Here is a 22,099-nt window from a genome sequence, read left to right on the forward strand (position 1 = left end):
AATGATCAATCACTGAGCAAAAGAATGTGAACATGACACATTCCAAAGGAGAGTTGATCCTCCTGAAAGCTAAGTGACAATTGCAAGCTTTAGAAATCCATCGAAGGATTGAAACATGCAAGTAGGAGTAGGAATCTTCTATTCTGCAAAGTAATCAAAAGTTGGTTTCTTTAAGAATGAAGAGAAATCTTGAATTCAGATAGTTCAAGAAGGTTAGTGGGAGTGATCCAGTTTTCTTTTGTCCGGTATGTAGACGACATATTAGAGATTGAGAACAACATTCTAATGTTGAAAACAGTTTAGAACTGGCTCAATAGAAAGGACCACACACAAAGGTGAAAAGTTTTGGGGCATCAAAGATCTATGGAGATAGATCGAGAAGATGATAAGACTCGTTAAAGAAAAAGTCTTGAAAAGTCTAATATGAATGACTCAACTAGAGTATTTCTACTCAACTCACATGGAACACAGCTTGGCAAGATTCAGCATCCGAAGGATTCTGATGAGCAAGCACGCATGAGAAAGATAGTTATGCTCAAGGCATAACATCAGCCATGTTGGACATGATTAACATTCACCTCGACCTCAAGAACGGAAACACGACCCGCCACGGCCCATGGCGTTCCTAACCCGTTTGAAACGGATACTTAGTTTACAAAATATTATTATAATTTTGTTAAGAGTAGTTATTAATTAATAAAATTAATAGTTAATAAAATTATTAAGTAATAAAATAAACATAGATTCTAAAGTTAAACAAGGATCACAATGTTTGACTTGAAAAAATTATTTAGTGGTTTATTTTGTTATGTTTGGCAACAACTGGCCGGAACCGGCACAACAACGGCCAGAACCGCGACGGAAACAACACGGCAACGGTTGGGTCGTTGCCATGGGGCGTTTCTGTGCCTAGACGTGTGGTATGGGCACGGCACGCCACGACACGGTTCAAAGCCGTGTCTGGCGTGGTCGTTGCGTGTCTAACACGCCACGGCTTACAAACGGGTCCTGCCGCCACGACACGACCCTTTGGCCACCCTAGGCAAAGCACATGACCAACTCGGCTACCTGGCTACTTTGTAATGTTTAGCTAATCTCTTTTAGTTATTAGGACTCTTATCCCTAACTGCAGCCAGGGATCGCCACCCCTTTTGTTCCGCCTTTGGAAGGAGACACTCTAGTTTCTCTTGAGTGTCTCTCTTGAGTGTCTTTACAATAAATGATCCCATTGTTATAGAGCGTTAAATTGAGTGTCCATTGGAGATGCTCTAACCATGATTGGATATACAATAAAGTTAGATGAGTTCATTTGGACACTTGTTTAGTTGTTTAGGTTTGGGAAGTTGTACAGGTCTCTACATACCTAATGTTAGTGCAAGGACCAATTGTTGTAAAAGTAATGGAGTGTCCCTTCTTACCAATAACTACCAACTGTAATAACTGTTTGGTCAGATCGTTTTTGACGAGTAGGAAGAGGATAATCACCACATGTAGTCATTATGGTAAACTTGCAAGGAACAAGAACAACAATGGCTACCCTAACTCGCCTGCTTTACAACAGACTCGGTCTCATTTCTTACTCACCGATTCAATTCGGTTCCGTAATCAGTTAAGTACCCAAACAAGGTATCAGTCAATACTCTGTTGCCGAAGTGACTGTGATAATCAGATTTTCGATTTGGATAGTAGCTTTCTTGGGTGAGTTTCTTGTTTCTTTTTCTTCCTATCACCTGTTTGATAAAATGTCTGACTGAAGATAACAAGCATTTAAGATTTAAAAAAGAACTCCAAATGTAATAACCCATTAACCCAATTTGATTCTTTCTTAGTTATATAGGTATCTTTTTGAGTTAAATATTTACAATGTGAATCAATTTCTATGCAGTGATTTACTTTTTTTTGCATGTATTCATCGTCGATTTTAAGGTGTCTGTTCGTCCACTACCATGAATTTGTTCTTGTGGCTGCACATTGGTGGACAAGTGTGAAGCTTAATATAGCTTGGGTTGTGAACAACTTCATAGGATACAAAACAGGGCAGACAAAATTATGTTCTTATCGATTTTTTATGCTGACCTGAGATGGGAGTAGTTTATGCTTCGTATTATAGCAAAACTCGGAAGATGAGTATTTGGATTTTGCAGGTGGCTAAGATTCTTGAATGTTTCATGGAGATTGGTTTCAAGGAGCTTGTTATTGTGCTTATTTTGCTTCAACTTAGTTGGAGAAGCCCACGGTGATCCCCTCTCCTCATCTGGATATGATTGTGAAGACATTTCAAGTTATTATGCACCTGCTGATCATTTGCAAGGTGAAGCATTATTGAAAAAGTTGAACTTTATTATCTCCAACCATAAATCGTTGCGTTACAAAGAGGTATTTGACAATCTTATATAATTTTACTCAACTGAGTAGAAAATTTGCTTTTGGTGTGAAAATTTCTCGAAATACAGGTGTGGGATGCACTCAAGATTCTCGACTCAGCTGATGTGGATAACCCAAAAGCTTCATCAGACGTGTAAGTAAACTTGGTACCAACATATTGTTTGTATATCGTCTCACCGTTGACTTTGAGATCACCCCCTGCGAAAAATTAGAATATCTTGAAACTTCTAATCCTGCCAAATAGAAAGTAGATCGAAAATAAAGCCAAACACCCATAATGTTAAAAGGTGAAAAAGGGTAGATTGGAGTTTCAAATTTTGGAATTTTATATGATTTAGTCCCCTGTGCTATCTTCACGTGACTAGGTTTTTACTTAGGTAATCTCCTTTGGTGCAGAGTTGAAATTTACTCTTCAAAAGTTGTCTCAAAGCTATTAGCAGGAAAACCAGAAGGATGGAACAGTGAGTGTTATCCACATAAACTGAGATTTTTTAGTGCTCTACTCTTTCTCCTTGAGATTCTTACAAGTTTGTTGTTTAAGAGGTTCATTACGAATATTCAGAAGACATTTAGTTATATAACTTTTCAGTTCATCCTTCTTATGTTCCGAAATCTTTTGGGCTTTATATCGATTTTTTATATTTGTAGGGGAACATTTATGGCCACGTTCTTATGGTTTAACCTATGGTCCATCCTTGACTGATTTACACAATATCCGCCCGGCTGATGTGAATGGTAAAGTCGTTCTATTCGTTTTAGATATCCATAAGGCCTCATAAAAGCTTAATTTGTAATATAACATAACCAGAGATGGTAACTCTTTGCAGTAAACTCATCTAGGGGAAACAAGTTCTATGGGGAGTGCCTTGTAACCTCAATTCACTGCCTCAAGCCAGCAAACAAAGAAGCTGCATTTGATACAGAAACAGATAAAGAGAGATGGGCTCCTCCTTTGCAGGTGAAACCAAGTATACACTGCCACTATACGAGGATCTATATGCATATAAACCAGAGTGGAAGCCTAGTGGTTAACGTCTCACTCAACGTCTAATTTGGGGGGTGGAAGGTCTCAAGTCGGAAGCTCAGTGCTATGTGGGTTTAGGGTTTAGGTAGATTTGACCCGCTTAAGGGTCGGAGATACCTCCCTGGGTCTGCTTGGGTTGGTGGCATTATGGTCACGGCTAGTTATAACTATTTCGCCCTTCCTACCTCATTTTTCTAGTAAATAAGAGGTCTGCATTTACCTAGTTATATTATGTGTCTTTACAGGTTAGAGGTGATATTGCGAGGGCATTAATGTACATGGCTACATGCTATGGGTATAATAAGTCGGACGGGAGCCCCAACCTTAATCTTTCTGATTCACCAAGCATCAGTAAGTCTCAGAAGTCCCTATAAAATGAGTTACAATGTGGTCGTACTCGTATATACCATGATATTGCCAGGCTTGATTGTACCTTTTACTTCTGGTGAAAACGTATTAAATGAAATAAACTAGATTGAGACCTTTATCAATTGAAAGTAAATAATTCAGTAGATACTTTTAGCCATAAAAAGCTCACTACTTTTAGGGGACCGTGTCTTTAGATGACCCAAGCATGATTAGTAGATTATCTTATTATTCTGCGAAACTTTTAGCTAAAAATGATGAAATGATTGTTCTGAACTTACCTAAATGTATGAAATTTTGTAGAAAACAGAGAGATGGGACTACTTTCAACATTGTTGAAATGGAATGAACTCGATCCACCATCAAGAGAAGAGCAGTTAAGAAACAATAGAGTATGCAGTTTGTACCAACACAATCGAAATCCCTTTGTTGATCATCCAGAATATGCTGATCTCATATGGAAGCAAACTATTTCAGGAGATCAGACTTTGGGCAGACATTCCATATATGCATGGATAAATGAGTTTTATAAGATCCTAATGAGGTATGTGAAGTTGCGCTCCGTGTCCCAGGTGAAATGCTAATAAATCAGTGTCTTAATACAAGGCACTTAATTTCTAACTAGGCAAACGTAGAGCAATTTTGTCAAGTTTTCATGGTACAAGGTTTTTGTTTTCTCGCTGCTAACCCCCCCGCCGTGTCCCTCGAGCTATATTGTCCTTAATTAAGCACATCCACAGCCATCCAGTCCAGTTTTACATGGTACAAGGTTTTTGTTTCAATGCACCAGCCGTAGCGCTTAATAATCAAGAAATCTTTTCATGCAATTCATTGAAATTGTAGTTGGACTATGAGTAAATGAAGAGGAACTCAAAGTTGCACTTTATAATGGAGTTGATAGGAAAACGCACTGCGTTCTTATTGTCAACATCCTTCGGTTGGAGTGATTACCAAATTGATTTCCACCCTGTAGGTCAAGGGTTCGAGACACAGAATCGTACCCCTTATAGTATGCTGACATTTGAAAAATGAAAAGAGCAGAGGTCTCATGTTATTCAGTTCCTCTCTTACTAGGATGCTGTAAAAGCAGAAGATGGACCTGCAGGGGGAGCACTATCGGTAGACATTGGTATGCAAGATACAGGGAATTTGTCAGAGTTTTATTGGAGTGATTGGAAAGCGACGTGATCCGTTAGAATGGAGAAAATTAAAAGGCGGAGCTTCCCCAAGTAAACAGAACATTGGTTGGATCTTGTCAAATTCGTAATAGATATTTGTTGGTATATACGAGATCTTATATTTGAGATTTTTACTGGTCACCAGCACCACCTGTGTGGAAAGTTGAAAATTGTTATTCATGATAGATTATGTGCTAAACTGATCTTGTTATTCATGAAGGGAATTTTCATTTATGGTAATAAGATTTTTCAATAAACAAATATTTCATTTTCAGAAAAAAAAAATTTGCTATCATTTTATTGATTTTTTTGTGTCAAGTGATTATTATTTGAGTTAATTCCTATATGGCCCCCTACTTTGTGACCAGCTTCCTTTATGACCCTTTTTTTTCGTAAATTCAAATATGATCCCCTTTTTTGATGTAATTGTCCTAACTACCCTTCCTTTAAATCTTTTTTCAAAATTAAAAATAAAAATAAAAATAAAATTATAATTCCACCTCATTTTCTCTCCACCACACATCTCTCTCCATGTCAACTCTCTCTCTCTCCACATCACCAATCTTTCCAACTCACCTCTCTCTCTCTCCAACTCACCCCTCTCTTACGACTTCAATCGGAGAAGATGAAGGTGAGTTGGAGAGAGAGAGGGGTGAGTTGGAGAGAGAGAGAGAGGTGAGTTGGGAAGAGAGAGAGGTGAGTTGGAAAGAGAGAGAGGGGTGAGTTGTAGAGAGAGATGAGGTGGAGAGAGAGAGGGGTGAGGTGGAAATAACTTTTTTAAAATATTTAAATTTAGAATTAAGAAGGATAGTAATGACATTTACTTGAAAATAGGGGGCCATATTTGAATTTACGAAAAAAAGGAGGCCATAAAGGAAGCTGGTCACAAAGTAGGGGGCCATATAGGAATTAACTCTTATTATTTTTTAGTATTACAGTGCTTAGCAACACCAAGGAAAAAAATGCAAGTTTTTTCGAACTATTTGACCAAAATAAGAAAGTGTTGCCATGTAAACAGCATTACTGAACAATTATACAGTTATGTATAGCCCTTGTCAGACTTTTTGTTACACTTTAATGACTAAAAACACCAATTGAAAGCCCTTCATTTCAGACTACCAAAATCAGGTACAGACTGGAAGCATCTCAAATTTCAAATACTAAGGTGTCGTTTGACAACATTAAAATAAGTAACTTTTTTGGTTATTTAAATAGAAAAGTAAAAAAAGTTAGTTTGGTAACGTAAAAATTTCTGACTTCACTTAAGTTAAAATTTGACTTCCTTTTAAGTTAAAATTTTTAGCTTTTGACTTTAAAGTAAAGTAACTTATATACAACACATACATAAATTTTACTTAATGAATTCTTTTTCTTCGTCTACCTCCGCTCAACCACCACAACTAAACTTCTGCCAACTCCATTGTACCTCCACCACCATCTCAACAACAATTGAACCTCCCCCACCACCACCACCTTCGCACCTCCACCTCCACCACCACCACCACCACCACCACCATACTTCTACCACCACTGTACTTCCACCACCATCACCATCATCATACCTCCACCACTACCATCACCATAGCTCTACCACCACCACCGCCACTGCACCATCGTACCTCAACCACCACCAAACCCCATAATCATACTTTCAAAGCACCGCCACCACCACTACCACCAATATCACCACCACTTCGTATACAAGAGTAATCGTGGAAATCATAAATAAATTCATTAAAATCAAGTATCTCTATGAGTAAAAGAAAAATAAAATTATCAAAAGTAAATTGGATTACCAAACTAATTTTTTGACTTTTTTACTTATAAGTAACATTTTTGCCAAATATACTTTTGAATTTTTTTTACTTTTTTTAAGCAAAAGAACTTCTACTACAAGCAAAAATACTTATACTTTTGGTTGCTAAACGACACCTAAGTGTTAGCATTCAAGTTTAGATGAGCAAACAATCTTGATTCCTTGACTCTTCGTAAAGCGACTTCCCTTAACTCCAAAATGTACCACTATATGAATTGATTTTTTCCAGTCTAATTAATCGGACTGCATCTTCATCTGCTCCAACAAGAACCAAACATAAGAAAAATAGTTAACTAGAGTAAATTAAATGCTTATCTAATTGCAGACAAATTTTTATCTTGATTTAAGACTTTCTAATGTGAGTTGAAAGGTTCGTGTGCGTTGCTTTTAGTCCCACATTCCTTAAAGGAGAACTTTTCGACCTAGGTAATAAGGTATGAAGTAGCAACTTTTGTTATAACTTGGCTGGGACTTCGGATGGCTTTCATGACTAGGCTGATCAGCTATAGAAGCCCCGGTTGGTCTTTGGCAACCGCGTGCCTTGAAAAGAAAACCTTGTACCATGTGGTATTGAGCTGTGTGGACCTCGGTGTTCTTAAATCGAGGACAATGTGGATGGTATTGTGGCGTTTTAAGTCACTTTGCAAGTAAAAACAAGAACGATAATGAAGATAAGTATAGGATATCTTTTCTTGGCCAAAACACGGTTCAGATTAGTTGGCAAAACTTGAACATATATGTACGAGGGGATAACTCGTGTCTGGCGGACACGGACAATTCTATAATTTCAACCTTTGAGATAAGTTTGAGAGATGTAATCTTAGCCATTGAAGATAAGTTTGGGAGATATAATCTCAACTCTTGGAGACAAGTTTAGGAGATCTAATCTCAACCCTTGGAGATAAGTTTGGGAGGTGTAATCTTAGCCACTGAAAAGGAAGGTATACTCTAAAAAAATATATCCTCTTCCCTTCTTATCAATACATGCATTGATACCTTACTGTCTTCATCAAGACTTCAACGGAAGCAAGAATCTTCAGTCTTTCAATCTTCCAGAGAGAGGAACCGCTGGCGCAGTTGCTTCTGCAATACAAACTGGAAGTAGTTAGAGAACAAAACCACAGACTATTAATGTTCAAGTCGGCAAATATCACACGTACGGAATAAAAGAAAAGAGTTTTCCTTTCACCTCTACTGAATACTCTTAACTACTACTATAAATGATTGTATCAGTCATCGTCGTCTGAATAGTTATCACCGCTATCTTCCTCAAATATCTGATATTCACCGTCGCTGACATCACCATCTTGTGGCATACTGTTGCCTAGTCCCGAGGATGGGATATTACCAAACAGCTCCTGCAAGTAATTTTTCGAAAAGTTTTCTCCAATGGGATCTGTGCAATTATAAGTAGGAAACTTGTTTTTTCCAATATTAACAGAAATCAGATCCATATATAGCAAGTCCAATTACTTTCAGCCAACTAGATGATACTGACGAAGTGAGGAGACTGAAATATGGCTTGCTTTCTATCGTGTAAAAATGAAAAAGAAAACATGCCAAGGATACAAGTTGATTGTGGAGAGAAATCGTCATCTTCGCCATCCTAAAAACAAGAAAAAGCATGGTAATGTTTAGTTAGAAGAATTGAGAACCAAGGAAGAACTTAAAGAACAGATTTAGAAGAATCTCAAAATTGAGGGCATCTTAGAATTCAATTACCAAATGAAGCGATTCATATTCATCAAACTCCTCTTCTTCTTCCTCTTCCTCCTCTCCTTCAATTTCTCCATCCCCATAATCATCTAGTACATCATTTTCCTTATCAGAAACCAATTCCGTTTCACTGTCTTTCTTTGATGCATCTTCAGATGGTTCGCCCCCACTAGAATCTGCAGTGAAAACGAAACTTTAATGATATACATTTTCTGCAGCGACCCCCTCGAGGAAAAGAATTTGGTTTTGAAAACCATGGATCTCTCTAAAATATCATTAATTCATTATCACTTAAAAAGATCTAGAAACAAGAAATCATACAGAAAAAAGACAAATAAACCCTCCAACAACAATAATTTCTTTCCAACGAATAGGTTCAAAGTTGTCAGAATCACAAATAACCCTGTCGACGGCAATGAAAACTAATTTATAGAAGATGAAGCTTAACCTTTGTCGACACGTTGGTGCTCTTCATTGACTACCGACTGCTTGTTAAAAATATGCACCGTTAAGGACTTCTCAAAGCGCTCTTTCGCAGATTTCAACAACTCTGCTCCACCTGGTTTAGAGCATACAGATAGGAACCTCATGGCAACACGTCTTCTGAAGCTTTCGATTACATTGGAGGAGAACCATCCTGCTGAGCACTACATACGAAATAAAAGCAACCATAGAGAGAGAGAGATTCAGATAATAGCCATGAAAAAAATATTATACGCGCCAAAACACATATCATCATAGTAGGGAGATAGGTATGGAGAGTAACTATGTGCTAATGAGACCGAGTTTAACCCCTAAAGGAAAAGTTGCTCCAAACAAAAAACAAAATGACTTACAAAATCAAAAAGACATATATCAGAAATACACTCTCAGGCTTGATTAGTTGTGCAACAAAAAACTGATGCATGATATAGTAGCATTAAATGCACAAATATGTTCAGAAAATATGCTGCAACCATATTTAAAGCAGATCAACAATTTAGGCAAGTTCCAGAGATATGAAACGACTGTTTGTTTGGTATAACTTTGGTGAGAGAAGAAATATCCTCAGATGAAAAACTTACCGAGCAAGTTGTCAATTGTGGGGGCTTTGTGATCTCTTGTTGAATGTAGTCGTCTTCAAGTTCAAAAAGCTGGAATGCAGTTTGACATTTAGAAGGAAAAACTCGGAATGCACAGAGGTCACTCCATTTCTCTTTCAACCTGAAAGATAGGAAGAGGTAGAGAAAACCAAAAAACATAAGGACAAAAAAACTTAGCTGTGAGTGTTGCATAGATAAGAGATGCAAATAACGGGTTTCTTAATTGCATTTTGGATGTCCAGTTAAAAATAAGATATAACTAGGAAATAGAAACTTACTCATTACTGAAAAATCCAGGAGTTCGAAAGAGAGGTGGTAGTCGGAAATCAATGCTTTGGTATCTGCCGATGTAGGAATTGACGAGCATAAGCAAGACGAAGTGTATAAGAATATTTTAAATTAAGTAAACAATAATCAACAAATATATATACACATATATGGCCGCCCATAGGCTGAGCACATGCCGAATGTCCAGAGTGGCGGCGATGGCGATAACTATTCGGACGTTTTAACCTCAGTGACAGTAGCAGGTGTAGAATTTTGGGTTAATTTCAATTTAGACTCCAATTTGTAACCAACTGAAAAATTTATCCCCCATATTTGTCCAACAATCCAATTTGGCCCCCGAAATAGTGATTTCGTAAGTCAAACTTAACAGTCAATAATTTTTCCATTTTTAGCCTTCATTTCAAAAGGTTTCCTTCTATGTCCTCTCTCTTTCTTGTCGTTGAAAAGGGTAGCCAAAAAGAAAGTTAAGACAGGAAGTTTGAGAGAGAAAGATAAATGGTGATGATGATGGTGGTGGTGGTGAGAGTAAGAAGAAGAGAGGGAAAAAAGTTGAAGGTTGGCGGCAATGGCTGACCAATCATTGCCGACGTCATTTTCTAGCAACTTTTTCTGACGATAAAAAAGAGAAAAGACAAGGAAACATTTTGAAATGAAGGGTGAAAAGGGAAAGAAATTATTCACTACAGACTACTGACTTTGACTAACGTAATTGTAGTCTTGGTCCAAATTGGCGATGGACAAATATAAGGCCAAATTTCCCAGTTGGTCCCAAATTTGGGGCCAAATTGCAATTAACCTCTAGAATTTTTTACTTTTCGAATTCAACTTTTAATTAATGCAGAACAACAGGATCTTCAAGGAACAGGAACAAGCCATTAACATTATCTTAGAGGAACTCAAAGGAATTATCTACCATTGGAGCAAAACTCAAAAACTGGGAGGGACTAGTGAGTAGTGACACAACAACAACATGCAGCCCATATCATTGCAGTACTTGTAAATCTCATTTCTTCAAATATATTGATTCAAAGGTTCCAAAAAAAAAAATGAATACAAATTAAGAGTTAGAAAAAATGTTCTAACTTTTTCAAAAAATGTCCTAACTTTTTCCTTCTAACTCGTCCTATCACAATTATACGGTCTCATGTCTTTGTTTGTTTGCATTTCACTTCGATAGGATTCCTTTATGTGTGTGTCTAGCTGAACCGTCTTAAATCACAGGTGACAGGTCAGTACACATTTCTTAGTTGTTTAATAGTATTTAATCTGCCCAGGACCAAAAATTATTTTATGCCATCCAGAGACCTCTCAGATGCTTAGATATATGAACTTTTCTTCTGTTTTGATTATAATAGTCATTGACTACAATCTGCATCGAGTCAGAAAATTAACTAAACGAGTTCAATAAGTTGGTAAGGGCGTCCAGTTATATTTTCTTGTCAGTGTGTGGGACAGAGCAAGGGAGAATGAAACTGCACCACGAGGACAGGAAGGAAATACTTCATTCAAAAAAAAATAAAAGGTTAGCTCTTACTTTCGGGATTCAGGATCTATACGAGGATCGTATCCCTTTCTAATCCAGAATCTCCGGAACGGACCAGTTGAAAAGTAGTATGCAGTTTTAAAGAGAATCCTGCAAAAATAAGATAAGCAGATAGGATTCAATAACAAACGGAAATTGATCCCACTAGCACGATCATCATACCAAGTCTAGGGGAAACCTTTTAAGTAGATGATATCCAATCTTCAGATTGTAATGAAGACGCAAATGTTCACTGATTGAATGTCTGGGCCATATTGGGCGCTCATCAAATAGTTTAGATATGGCCACCAATCCAGGCCATTGTGCTGAATCTTGTGGCATATGTTTCTCCCAGTTGACAGTCTTAGGAATCTGTTTGGCGTTTTAAGGAAAAGTAGTAAAGTACAACATAAATACAGGCAGATAGCAGTGATGTATGGACCTACTATCTTGAGATATTTAAATTTATAAGAAGGCTTGTCAATTACTTCAATTTATCTTTTCTATGTTTTTGCTTTCTAACATCAGGTTTATATGCTGCAAGGGATTATTTCATCTTGTAGCGGTAAATAGGGGGTGTTCTGAAGTCTAAGATTAGAGAGGTGAGGCGAGACGTGGAAGAGTGGGGGCGTTAACATTAAATAACAATATACTTTATACACATATCGTATTAATAACTCTAAATGCGCCATAGGCATAGATAGTATATTACATAATGTAGTTATCTAATTGACCATACACCACCATCCATTATGGACCAATGTTCGCCCCGGAAAGCGCTAAATCAGAAAAAGTGGCCACTTAAAATACAAGTAGAGTCACTTACAGTCATGATAGAGCTACAGTTGTACCCGGGGCAATGGATTTTTCCATTACAAGCATAATGCTTTAGACCAATTTGCGACTCACATGAAATAGTCCCTGTTTGACCATATCTTAGTTTCTGTTGCACCTTTTTTCCCAACTCCTAGACCAGTTCGAAGGAGAATGTATTAGCATCAAACACAACTAGGTGAATTGCTAAACAACACTACTCTGATTGTTTCATCCAATTACGCCTCAATGGTCGAAAGCTGACTTATCTCATGCGACAACATTTTCTAGCTAAGACTAGCTACTTTATTAGTATATCATCAATGTCAAGCAACTCAATTAGCAAAATTTTGTAGTTCATGATAGGCAGTTAGGCACTACAGCTAACCCGGAGTGTGACACCGCGAGCCAAGAAACCTAAATTAGATTGCTGAATTCTGAGTTAACACCTAATGGCTGAAATGGTATCAGTACGATTGCATAATCCATAAGAAAAATTCAAACAAGTAGGATATCCTCAATGCTGAAATCAAGTGCAAAGCAATCTTCAATGTTCGTCTGCAGAGGAGAAAAGAAGAAGAGAAATATGTTGGTACTGGACTCAATAAAAGCTTATAAAATTTGCCGAATAAGTGCAGGTAAAAACAATTTGAAATTCCAAACTATGACGTCTTTAACTTTTAATACCTTTTCTTTTTTTGACTCTAAAGCTCAAATTGTATCATCACTGTTATAAATATCACTGAACTATGTTTTTCCAGAGAAAATGGACAATGGCTATTTCTATGGTAAAGGAATAGAAGTCCTCATTCCTCTAAAATTTCATTGGCATAACGGTGAAAGCAGGTAATTTTGCAGCAGAAGTATGTGTCCATAGATTCATGGATCCATGGGGTTGACAACAAAAGCAATTCTTTTTGTCGCCCAAGCCCATTAATCCATCCATGCCCCCACTAAGATGTAGCTTACATTTGAGGTCGGTGGTTTCTTGACTGATCAATAGTCAAGGTCTTAATTTGCTATCTAATTTAATTGGCATCTATAAGATTTTAGGTAAAATATGAATGGTCAGTCATCTCTTCATCGATCGATAAATTATGTAAGTATGCATCGGCGACCTTGCCCTGACTGGATCCACGGATAAACAGATCCATGGATGGTTATATTGCACTATCTCGTAATGTACATGTTAACACTTGCATTAATATCTAACCACACGGATGCTTTTAAAGGAGTTACTAAGGGTATAAAGGGGAATGGAAAGGCACACTTGGTGCTCCACCACCATCTTAAGTCTTTGTTTGCTGATCTTACAACAACAATTGGGAGATAGATGACGCAGCCGTATCATAGATTGGAATCCTCGCTTCAGAAGAGATTTACATGATTGGAAGATTGATGATGCGGCCTCATTGTTGCATCTTGCGTAGTCTTGATTCGGTTAATATTAATCCGGATAAATCTGTGTGGTGTTCGGAAGGGGATGAGCCATTATCGGTGAAGCAATGTTATTACAGACTTTTGATACATGAGGATGTACAAGATAGAAATTCTAAACAACTGCGGAGGAAGAACATCCCAGGGAGAGTCCGCTTTGACCTTGGCTCTACGATCTTTGAATAACTTCTAACTGAAGGTATGCTTTAGAGGAGGGTCGATAAGGCCTAGGTGATGTGTTTTTGCAAGTGTAACTCGGAGTTAGTCAATCATCTGTTCCTTCACTATGACTTAGACACAGAGGTTTGAAAATTCTTCCTCAAAAGATTTAAAGTAGCCTGGTGAATCCCATATAATATCCATGTGTTTCAATTGACGGGAAGGGAACCATTTACCAAGGAAAGGCAAGGACGTTTGAAAATTATTGCTTGTGATATAGTTTGGTGCACTTGGCAGGAAACGAGTAACGCCATTTTTAAAGAAAAGATTCGGCAATCAAAGGATATCGTTGAAGGGGTTCACTTAGTTCAATATAGTTGGAGCAGGGGAGATAAATGGGGAGAAGTAACTTGATTTAAATTTCTTATTCTTGGGAGGCCATGGTGTGTCTTCATTATAACCCTGTTGTCTTTTGCTGGCCCGCAGATGCTCAATCTGCTTAAGCCCCTGCCTAAAATTTTCTAGGCTATGCGCTCTGTATAGTTTGTTTTCCATCAATGCAATAAAACTATTCAAGAAAAATTAATGTGGCCTTTACTTTTTCAATCGACATACCTCCCACCGATGTTGCATTACAGCCTCACGTTTCTTTTTTGAATTTAAAGCTGCTAATGGTCTCAACCTGCAAACAATATTGTATTAACTCAAGAACTCAACAATGAAGTGGAAAAGCTCAATAATTCTCGAAGAAGATTTATTATATAGTTTGTGTTTTTCCGCAGTGAACCGAACAAACTCCAGTGGAAAATACAAGTGAAGGATGTCAAGGTTGATGCTTAATTGACAATTCATGTTTAATTGGGATCAGCGACAAAGGGGAATATTACTCTATCAAGTGGAAAGAAATGTTCACAAACATACAGAAGAAGTAAAGTTAAGTGTTTGTTAGAACCATGATCACAGCGACCTCATAAGAGCGTTTAGGCAAGTTCGAAGATGAGTTACCAGGCTTAAAACGCAAGACAACCTATAACTATAAGACATACCAATATTCAAGTGGAAGGATTTAACCTAATACCTAACGTGTATGTAAAACATGAGAAATCAAAGATTTATTTCAAAACCATGAATAAAATGTTATCTGATCGAAGGTGAAGGACAAAGTTTTATTTCGATTAAATTCGCACTTGCCAAGGAGTACGAGAAACAGATGTCAGTTACCGAACTATTGTGATAATGCCAGAAAAATACTCATTGATATAAAAACCACACAGTCAGACGTACTGCATTGCGAAGTAACTAAAAAAAGAGGCACAGGTATATTACACTAAATTCTCTGGCATGTCCTTGGGTGAGAAAAGTGAGGGTACCAGAGTCATCAAATCCTCCTGATCTACACCTATTAGACCACCCTTCTCTGCAAAATGAAAAACATCAGCATATTTCCTTTAATACATGAGCTACTGGGACGCCAATGCTCTCTCCAATATCAATTTCTACCCACGCCATCCTTATTGACTAATTCGTACTTCGTAATTAACTATCCATGCCCCTCAGTTCTAAAGAGACATTCTAACATACTCCAAATTTGAAACCATGGGGAAGTAACTTAACCAAATTCTGGCATCACATCTGCCCATTCTCTCTTCCGTTTCCTTGAGACATCTGCATGAACAGCAATAACATGTTGGTAGTCTACCATTCCTGCAGAGTACAAATAAATAAGTATCTCTGATCGAAGCAAGATTAGGTTAGTTTAGAAGCTGTCTATAAAAATGAAACACTGACCATCGTAATGATAGGCTTCAGGCACTCGAGCTACAATATCTGCAATTAGGTTAGAAGGTTCTACAGATTCTTCAGTCTGTGCTTCGTTCCTTTCGTTGCTCTCTGACATGGTGTCCCTAAGACCACTGTCTTCTTGAGATTTTTCCGGGGATTCAGTAAAGCAAGTAACTGGTTCTGAATTTACCATGTTTACGGTTGAAGATTTTGACGTATTGTCAGAAACCATAGCATTACGAGTATCCCCGCCCTTCTTTTTTGATATTTTAAGCAAAAGATAACGACAAGGACGAAGTTGCCCAAACGCAGGATGCGAATACGGATCTTCAGGACGGAAATGGAGCTCTAAATTCGAGTTTGAGCTTCTCGCCTGCGAAATTCTTAGAATACATGAGTGAAGGGGAGAGATTAAAAACAGGGTTGGGGTGGGAATGTGACGACGATGCTCCTACAGAAACTTCAGTACTCGGTCCTATCCTTTTACGGAATGAAGTGGATCAACCAGACAACAACATGTGCTCATATGGAACAGCCGAACAGCCATACAAGAATTATTATTATCATGACACTCTTGCCTCGTTAAAACTTCATGACTCCATATCCTGAACATCAAACTGAGCCACTATTTCTAATGTCTACCAAAGTTTTGTGAGCTGATGTTATGTTGAAATGGGAAGTGTGGACACACACATTACCTAGAAACTATGTCCAACATAGTGGTGATTGGTGAATATATATAGTACATAAGTGAGCATATATCAGTTATTAGCTTTTTATTTTAAAGGATGATGAGATAGTTAAACTTTCTTTTGTAGGGATTTGAGACATTGGATTTACCTTACGAATACCTTCAGTTCCTCCGAGAGTCTCAACTGCACGAGAAGTTGATGAAGGATAACCTGGATAATGAACAGCAAAACCCTCCATTTCAGGTATAATCCCTGAGATCGTTCCATCTTTTATGACTCCCATTTCTCCACTTAACTGACGATTATAGCAACTGTATTTACTGTTACAGAAAAGAATAATGATCAAAATACAAATTCATGTCTAAATATAATAGCCGCAGAACTTATAGATCTAGGCTCGAAATCTATTTGCTAACCATTCAGTTTATTAGGCAGACTGGATCAAACCCTAAAAATGTGGATTTAAAACGGGTCATGTTCTAAAATTGAAAGTTTTAGTAGCTTGTTCATTTGGTTCAAGTTCAAATTGTTAAAAGTACAGTGCTCTCACTCTGACTCTAGCGGACCCATTTTAGACTTCTAACTTTTTCCTAGATAAGATTATGTTGTCTTCACCAACACATAATAAGTTTCAGAACAAGAGATCCCAGATTTTTACTGTTCACCTTAGAGCATCAAGTTCTTTCATAAAATAACAGCCCAACAAAATCTATAAACAAGAGAGAGAGAGAGAGAGAGAGAGACTGCCCGATTTTGGATTCTAAACGTCAGTCCAAACCCTGGTTTCCAAAATGCCTTTATCAAACCCATACCATGTAGTTTACGGAATCTTCAAAGGAACCATGAAGTACATACAGACCACCTCAATTCAATCTCCATTAAAGTTATGAATAAGACCTAGATTTTGCACAAAATTTCAACTTGTTTTCAAAAATACTCGAATGTATCAAGAAGAGCAATGATACAGAGAGATGGAATGTTTTACTTGCCATATTTCTAGTTCTCAATCGATGTTAGTACGGAAGTAACGTTCAAACAGAAGTTTCCTCGGTCCAAATTTACATAACAAAGATAACTCTCATAGGCCGATGAGCGTTAGTCCGTCAAAACATCGAAACTTACAAAGTATGTTGTAGAACTCATAGGCAACTGCGGAGGCGACCTATGTTGTATTGAGCATGAGGCGAGGCGACAAGGTTCGACAAATAAACTAAACATGAATCATACACCAACCAATTTCAATTATCGATCAAATAAACTAAATATGAATCAATAAACAATGTCAGTCGACAATTAGACATCAACTATGAACTGAATTTAAACTTATCTATGATTCATAATTTATAAGAAAGTAAGGAGAATTTCATCAAACAGCTGGTCTACAAGACTACAACCTTAACCATCTCCACAATTCTCAAAGAGAGCTCATTAATTTCTTGATGAATTTCATAAAAGGGGAAGCAAAATTATATCTAAAACATGGAATAAGTATCAATCACCTCTATAAGTCAGAACATTCAGATTTTAGAAACATGAGCGAAATTATACCAACCAGAAATCCTTGAGAGAGAAAGTGGAGATCAAAGATAAACCCTAGTTGGTCACTTGCTCCCTGCTCCTCCTTGCTGTTCGATTTGAGAAGTTAAAGTCTCTCTTTCTTTCCCGTCCCAAAAAAAATTTACAGCACGTGAAATACCCAAATTGCTCCTCCTCACTTAAATAATTACGAAGCACGTGTCGTATTTTTTTTTAAATTGTAGGGGTAATTTCGTCTGATACAATTTTCTTTTTTTAATTTCGGGACGGGAAAGAAAGGAAGAGTTTCAACTTCTCAAATCGACACTAGTAAAAAAGAGCCGAACTAGTTTTAGGGTTTATCTTTAATCTCCACTTCCTGTGAAAATGATTTCATTTATGGTAAGAGTTTCGAGTTGAACTTTCTCTCAGATCTTTATCAAAGCGAAAAGTCGACAATAGCTTGAAGTTGAGCTGCCGAGCAACTAGGGTTTAAATCTTCATTTTCTCTCTCAAGGACTCGATTGAACTTTCGGTTTTGGAATAATCCAACGTTGGGATACTCAGATTTCTGGTAAGTACTCGATACTTGATTTGATTCTAATCACTTTGATGTGTAATTTGTAAAAGATTCTAAAATCTGAATGTTATGACTCTTATCCTTATTCCTCAGGTTTTAGACGTGATTTACTTGAAGGTTAGAAATTGAAAATTAAATACTTTCAATCTATTGACGATTATGATTTATGAACTATGATTAGTACTTTCTTATAAGTTATGAATGTTAGAAAAGTTCAAATTTTGTTAATAAGTTAATGTTCGTTTCTCGATTGATGGTTATGGTTTTTTGAATTATGATTCATCATCGGTATACTGCTTGAGAAAATGCCAAGAAAAGATGTCACTGATGCTTTGTTGTTGAGGGCATGTTATGATTGTTAGGGGTTTCTTATTTCTATTATGCTAGAAAGAATGTGACACTTTATGGTATTGGGGAAATCAGAAGATATGAATCATAGGGTTTTTTTTTTTAAGTTCTGAGATTATTTCACAAAATTTCTGTTTTTTTGGTGTGTAAACTACAGTTCGACTCTGTTTATTGGTTTATTTCTTAGTTGTCCTTGACGTCGATTTTTTATCAAATTCTTCATTCAGACCCTCTGTAAAAGAAATTGTATTAAATCCTTTCCATGGTATTGTTTGGGATTTGTAGAGAAAGATTAGATTTTTCTACACCATTTTCTTTTGTGAACATTTTAACTTGATCCTTATGTACTGTTCAAATTGTAATTCAATCTGCTAAATGACGTGTTCAATAAATAAATGTGTGTTTATTACAGAATGTCTGCTATTTATGAATTCATGTTGGTTCTTGTTATGAGATTACGGATCACCGTCTCTCAACTACCCCTTTCATTTGTATGACAGCGGTTAAAGCTCAAAGAACACCACCATGAGTAGCAGTCTCGGAAGATTAGCCATTCATAACAATGGCATTAGCTTGGGACGGACTATCATCATTCCTTCGGCTTTCTCGACGTTGTCCGGAGGAGGTGGTAGAGGTCGAGGACGAGGATCTGGCCCATCGATTGGTTCTCCAAACCCACAAATAGGTGCTGCTCCAACTCCACCTGGTAAAGCAAAACCTGATGACAGTTCGAGTGCCGAAGTCGATGATAGGGTTACTTCGGGATTGGGTCATGGCAGAGGTAAACCCATCTCGTCAAACCCAGTTTCTCCTACATTTCCTTCGTGGTCATCTGGAATTAATAATCCTTCCACCGGTCGTGGGCGAATTACTCAACGACCACCTCAACAGCAACAACAACAACCACCTCAACAGCAACAGCAACCACCTCAACAACAAACTGATGCACCAAGAAAACCCATCTTCTTTTCTCGGGAAAATTCATCAGAGTCAACAGAAAGGACGCCTCAGTTCAGTGATTCAGGTCGCAGCCCAGAACATACTATTCTTCCTGTGGGTGTTTCATCTGGGTTGCCTGGTGCTGGACGTGGAAAACCTACTCGATTCTCGGGGCAGGAAGCTAGGGTCAATGAAGAGAACCGACATCTTCGGCCTCGTCAACCTGTACCTGGTCCTAGAAGAGGAGTCAATATAGAGTCGCAACCACGGAGCTCTCAAAGCACACCAAGGTTGAGTCGCGAAGAAGCGGTTAAGAAGGCAGTTGGGATTCTATCTCGAGGAGGCGGCGGAGCTGGGAGGGAAGAGGGTGGGAGAGGGAGAGAATTAGGAGGTAGAGGTGGTCGAGGACGAGGAGGAAGAGGCTTTCGAGGTGGACGAGGACGAGGAGGAAGAGGTGGTGGTCGATTTCGCGATTCAGAGGATGATTTTGCATCTGGGCTTTACCTCGGTGACAATGCCGATGGTGAGAGGTTGGCTACGAAAGTCGGGACCGAAAATATGGACAAATTGGTTGAAGGGTTTGAAGAGATGAGTAGTAGAGTGTTGCCTTCCCCCATGGACGATGCTTATATGGATGCACTCCACACAAATAATCTTGTATGCATTTTCTTATCTAGTCCAAGAAAGATAACCGCACATATATGCTCCATTAAATAATGATGACATATTTCCTCAGTTTGTCTTAATTGTTGTTTATCCATTTTTGTAGATCGAGTATGAACCGGAGTATTTGATGGGGGAGTTTGGTGCAAACCCAGATATCGACGAGGAGCCTCCTATTCCTCTTCGTGATGCATTGGAGAAAATGAAGCCTTTCTTGATGGCTTATGAAGGGATAAAAGATCAAGAAGAGTGGGAGGTATGTTTGACTTCAGTAATATTGAAGTCTTTCTTCCGATTCTTCTGGTGTTCTGGAAGTGTTCCTTTTTACTGCACTATTCGATTATAACCTCCTCGGAGTACTTTTTAGTTGAAAGGGATTTGGAACTACCACTCATTCTTGATATTTTCACCTTTGCCTCCCGAGATGCTTATGTACACGTCCAATTAATGCTTGATATGCATGTTTCTAGTTTTTGAGAGTGATCCGCCGTAGTAATGTTCAGCTTTTCAGTTTTTTCTCGACAATCTTATTTTTGAAACTTTGCGCAATATTCGTTGGTCTAAGTTCTAAGTTCTAACTGATCTATGACATGGATATATGTCTTCTTGCTGAAACTGAATGAAACCTAAGTGCATATTGGCTGATTTACTTCCATTAGAAAATGGATGCAAGAAACATTCATCGTGCATAGGCTTCTATCGTTGTCATTAATGTGTAACTTTCTGATGTAAGTAGTAACTTCTCCACTTTTTTCTCTTCCCAGGAAATCATGAAAGAAACAATGGAGAAAGTACCACATATGAAGGAGCTTATTGATATCTATTGTGGTCCAGATAGAGTTACTGCAAAGCAACAACAAAAAGAATTGGAAAGAGTCGCAGCAACTCTTCCTGCTGATGTGCCTTCATCAGTGAAGAGGTTCACAGACCGAGCTCTTCTCTCCCTTCAGGTTGGCTAGACTATCCTCAAACTTTCGGAGTTTATATTAATTGTCATCATTATTATTTATGTTATTCGTACCTTTTCGATTTAGTAATGCTTCATAATTTCTGTACTTGTTTTCGCAGAGCAACCCAGGATGGGGATTTGATAAGAAATGCCAATTCATGGATAAGCTTGTTTGGGAAGTTTCTCAACACAAATAGCATGGTAAAAGGCCCGCATTGATGGAATGTTTTAGCGAGGATCTTCATGACCATCAAGTCACTCATACAGTTCGAGGACTAAGGTGAAAGCCAACATATTCAGCAATTGGCACAATCAACATCATCGATAGTGCTACTGTTGACATCTGAACCGAGTACTTCTTCCTTTTTGAAAGTTTTATAAGATAGTTGAGATGACTCTCTTCAAATGGTTTTTGTTTCTCGAAGCTTCAAACATTTTTTTGTTGCAAGTCGAAGCTTCAAACTTAGTCAAATGCTTCTATTTATAGTTTTTTGAGGAAATAATACCCTTGTTTTAGGTCTTGATTTGTTTCAGAGTTCACTACTATTTATTTTTGGTTGTTGGCTCAGGTGAATAATTTTTGTATGTAGCAGTCTTCTTGTTAGTTGGGGAAGATTTGTTGAGTCTTGAATTTCAATTTAGGTAATAAAATAGAGAACATGATTAATCGTCTGGCAAATGATATGATTTTGTTATTTTATGAAACATCGGAAGATCCGTTGTAAGTTACATACTCCAGAATGCGATGAGATAGAAGTTAAAGCTTCATTATCATAGCACAGATGCTCGAATGAAAGTGTTGTATCATCTTTTGTGAACTGGAAAGCTTTTCTTTCTTGAGAAAT

At 37.7% G+C, this 22,099-nt stretch overlaps 3 protein-coding genes across 13 annotated transcripts; 2 read left to right on the plus strand and 1 right to left on the minus strand.

Moving 5' to 3' along the window:
* Positions 1 to 1,081: 1,081 nt before the first annotated feature.
* Positions 1,082 to 5,214, plus strand: LOC147556419 (uncharacterized). 4 transcript variants are annotated; one of them, XM_086664316.1, is made up of 10 exons: positions 1,110 to 1,698; positions 2,145 to 2,376; positions 2,454 to 2,518; positions 2,782 to 2,846; positions 3,034 to 3,120; positions 3,213 to 3,343; positions 3,655 to 3,760; positions 4,079 to 4,167; positions 4,253 to 4,319; positions 4,850 to 5,214. In XM_086664316.1, exons 1-9 carry the CDS (start codon positions 1,367 to 1,369, stop codon positions 4,292 to 4,294), a joined length of 1,149 nt encoding a protein of 382 aa, XP_086520442.1. In that variant the 5' UTR covers positions 1,110 to 1,366; the 3' UTR covers positions 4,295 to 4,319; positions 4,850 to 5,214. The 4 variants fall into 4 exon arrangements, with proteins under 4 accessions (XP_086520443.1, XP_086520442.1, XP_086520440.1 ...); XM_086664317.1 differs by having other exon boundaries at positions 1,082 to 1,698; positions 2,145 to 2,311; positions 4,079 to 4,319; XM_086664314.1 differs by having other exon boundaries at positions 4,079 to 4,319.
* Positions 5,215 to 5,922: 708 nt separating this feature from the next.
* LOC147556420 (uncharacterized) lies at positions 5,923 to 17,949 on the minus strand. Of its 8 annotated transcripts, none has more exons than XM_086664309.1 (18): positions 17,809 to 17,949; positions 16,409 to 16,580; positions 15,575 to 15,941; positions 15,401 to 15,490; positions 15,113 to 15,203; positions 14,402 to 14,468; positions 12,705 to 12,748; positions 11,577 to 11,750; positions 11,390 to 11,488; positions 9,846 to 9,908; positions 9,550 to 9,688; positions 8,934 to 9,132; positions 8,492 to 8,661; positions 8,339 to 8,375; positions 7,959 to 8,165; positions 7,766 to 7,852; positions 6,886 to 7,024; positions 5,923 to 6,113 (listed from the first exon to the last, which is right to left on the minus strand). In XM_086664309.1, the coding sequence occupies exons 2-15, from the start codon at positions 16,541 to 16,543 to the stop codon at positions 7,999 to 8,001; spliced, it is 1,842 nt and encodes a 613-aa protein (XP_086520435.1). In that variant the 5' UTR covers positions 16,544 to 16,580; positions 17,809 to 17,949; the 3' UTR covers positions 5,923 to 6,113; positions 6,886 to 7,024; positions 7,766 to 7,852; positions 7,959 to 7,998. The 8 variants fall into 8 exon arrangements, with proteins under 8 accessions (XP_086520435.1, XP_086520434.1, XP_086520431.1 ...); XM_086664308.1 differs by having other exon boundaries at positions 17,813 to 17,912; XM_086664305.1 differs by having other exon boundaries at positions 17,760 to 17,899.
* A 67-nt stretch (positions 17,950 to 18,016) lies between these two features.
* LOC147556421 (hydroxyproline-rich glycoprotein family protein) lies at positions 18,017 to 21,933 on the plus strand. The gene is made up of 5 exons (XM_086664318.1): positions 18,017 to 18,349; positions 19,204 to 20,299; positions 20,412 to 20,561; positions 21,070 to 21,255; positions 21,374 to 21,933. The coding sequence occupies exons 2-5, from the start codon at positions 19,229 to 19,231 to the stop codon at positions 21,449 to 21,451; spliced, it is 1,485 nt and encodes a 494-aa protein (XP_086520444.1). The 5' UTR covers positions 18,017 to 18,349; positions 19,204 to 19,228; the 3' UTR covers positions 21,452 to 21,933.
* The last annotated feature ends 166 nt before the right edge of the window (positions 21,934 to 22,099 follow it).

The sequence above is a fragment of the Eschscholzia californica genome, unplaced genomic scaffold, assembly GCF_041429995.1.
Source record: "Eschscholzia californica isolate CP2 unplaced genomic scaffold, dmEscCali1.0.p SCAF_2, whole genome shotgun sequence".
NCBI lineage: Eukaryota > Viridiplantae > Streptophyta > Magnoliopsida > Ranunculales > Papaveraceae > Eschscholzia > Eschscholzia californica.

Coding starts and splice junctions, on each gene's coding strand:
- LOC147556419 (XM_086664314.1), top strand. CDS start 1,367: ATGTTAGTGCAAGGACCAATTGTTGTAAAAGTAATGGAGTGTCCCTTC. Junction 2,377..2,453: donor AATCGTTGCGTTACAAAGAG/GTATTTGACAAT, acceptor CTCGAAATACAG/GTGTGGGATGCACTCAAGAT. Junction 2,519..2,781: donor CCAAAAGCTTCATCAGACGT/GTAAGTAAACTT, acceptor CCTTTGGTGCAG/AGTTGAAATTTACTCTTCAA.
- LOC147556420 (XM_086664309.1), bottom strand. CDS start 16,543: ATGGGAGTCATAAAAGATGGAACGATCTCAGGGATTATACCTGAAATG. Junction 14,469..15,112: donor GACATGCCAGAGAATTTAGT/GTAATATACCTG, acceptor TATTGTTTGCAG/GTTGAGACCATTAGCAGCTT. Junction 9,909..11,389: donor ATAGATCCTGAATCCCGAAA/GTAAGAGCTAAC, acceptor CTACATCGGCAG/ATACCAAAGCATTGATTTCC.
- LOC147556421 (XM_086664318.1), top strand. CDS start 19,229: ATGAGTAGCAGTCTCGGAAGATTAGCCATTCATAACAATGGCATTAGC. Junction 20,562..21,069: donor AAGATCAAGAAGAGTGGGAG/GTATGTTTGACT, acceptor TTCTCTTCCCAG/GAAATCATGAAAGAAACAAT. Junction 21,256..21,373: donor GAGCTCTTCTCTCCCTTCAG/GTTGGCTAGACT, acceptor TTGTTTTCGCAG/AGCAACCCAGGATGGGGATT.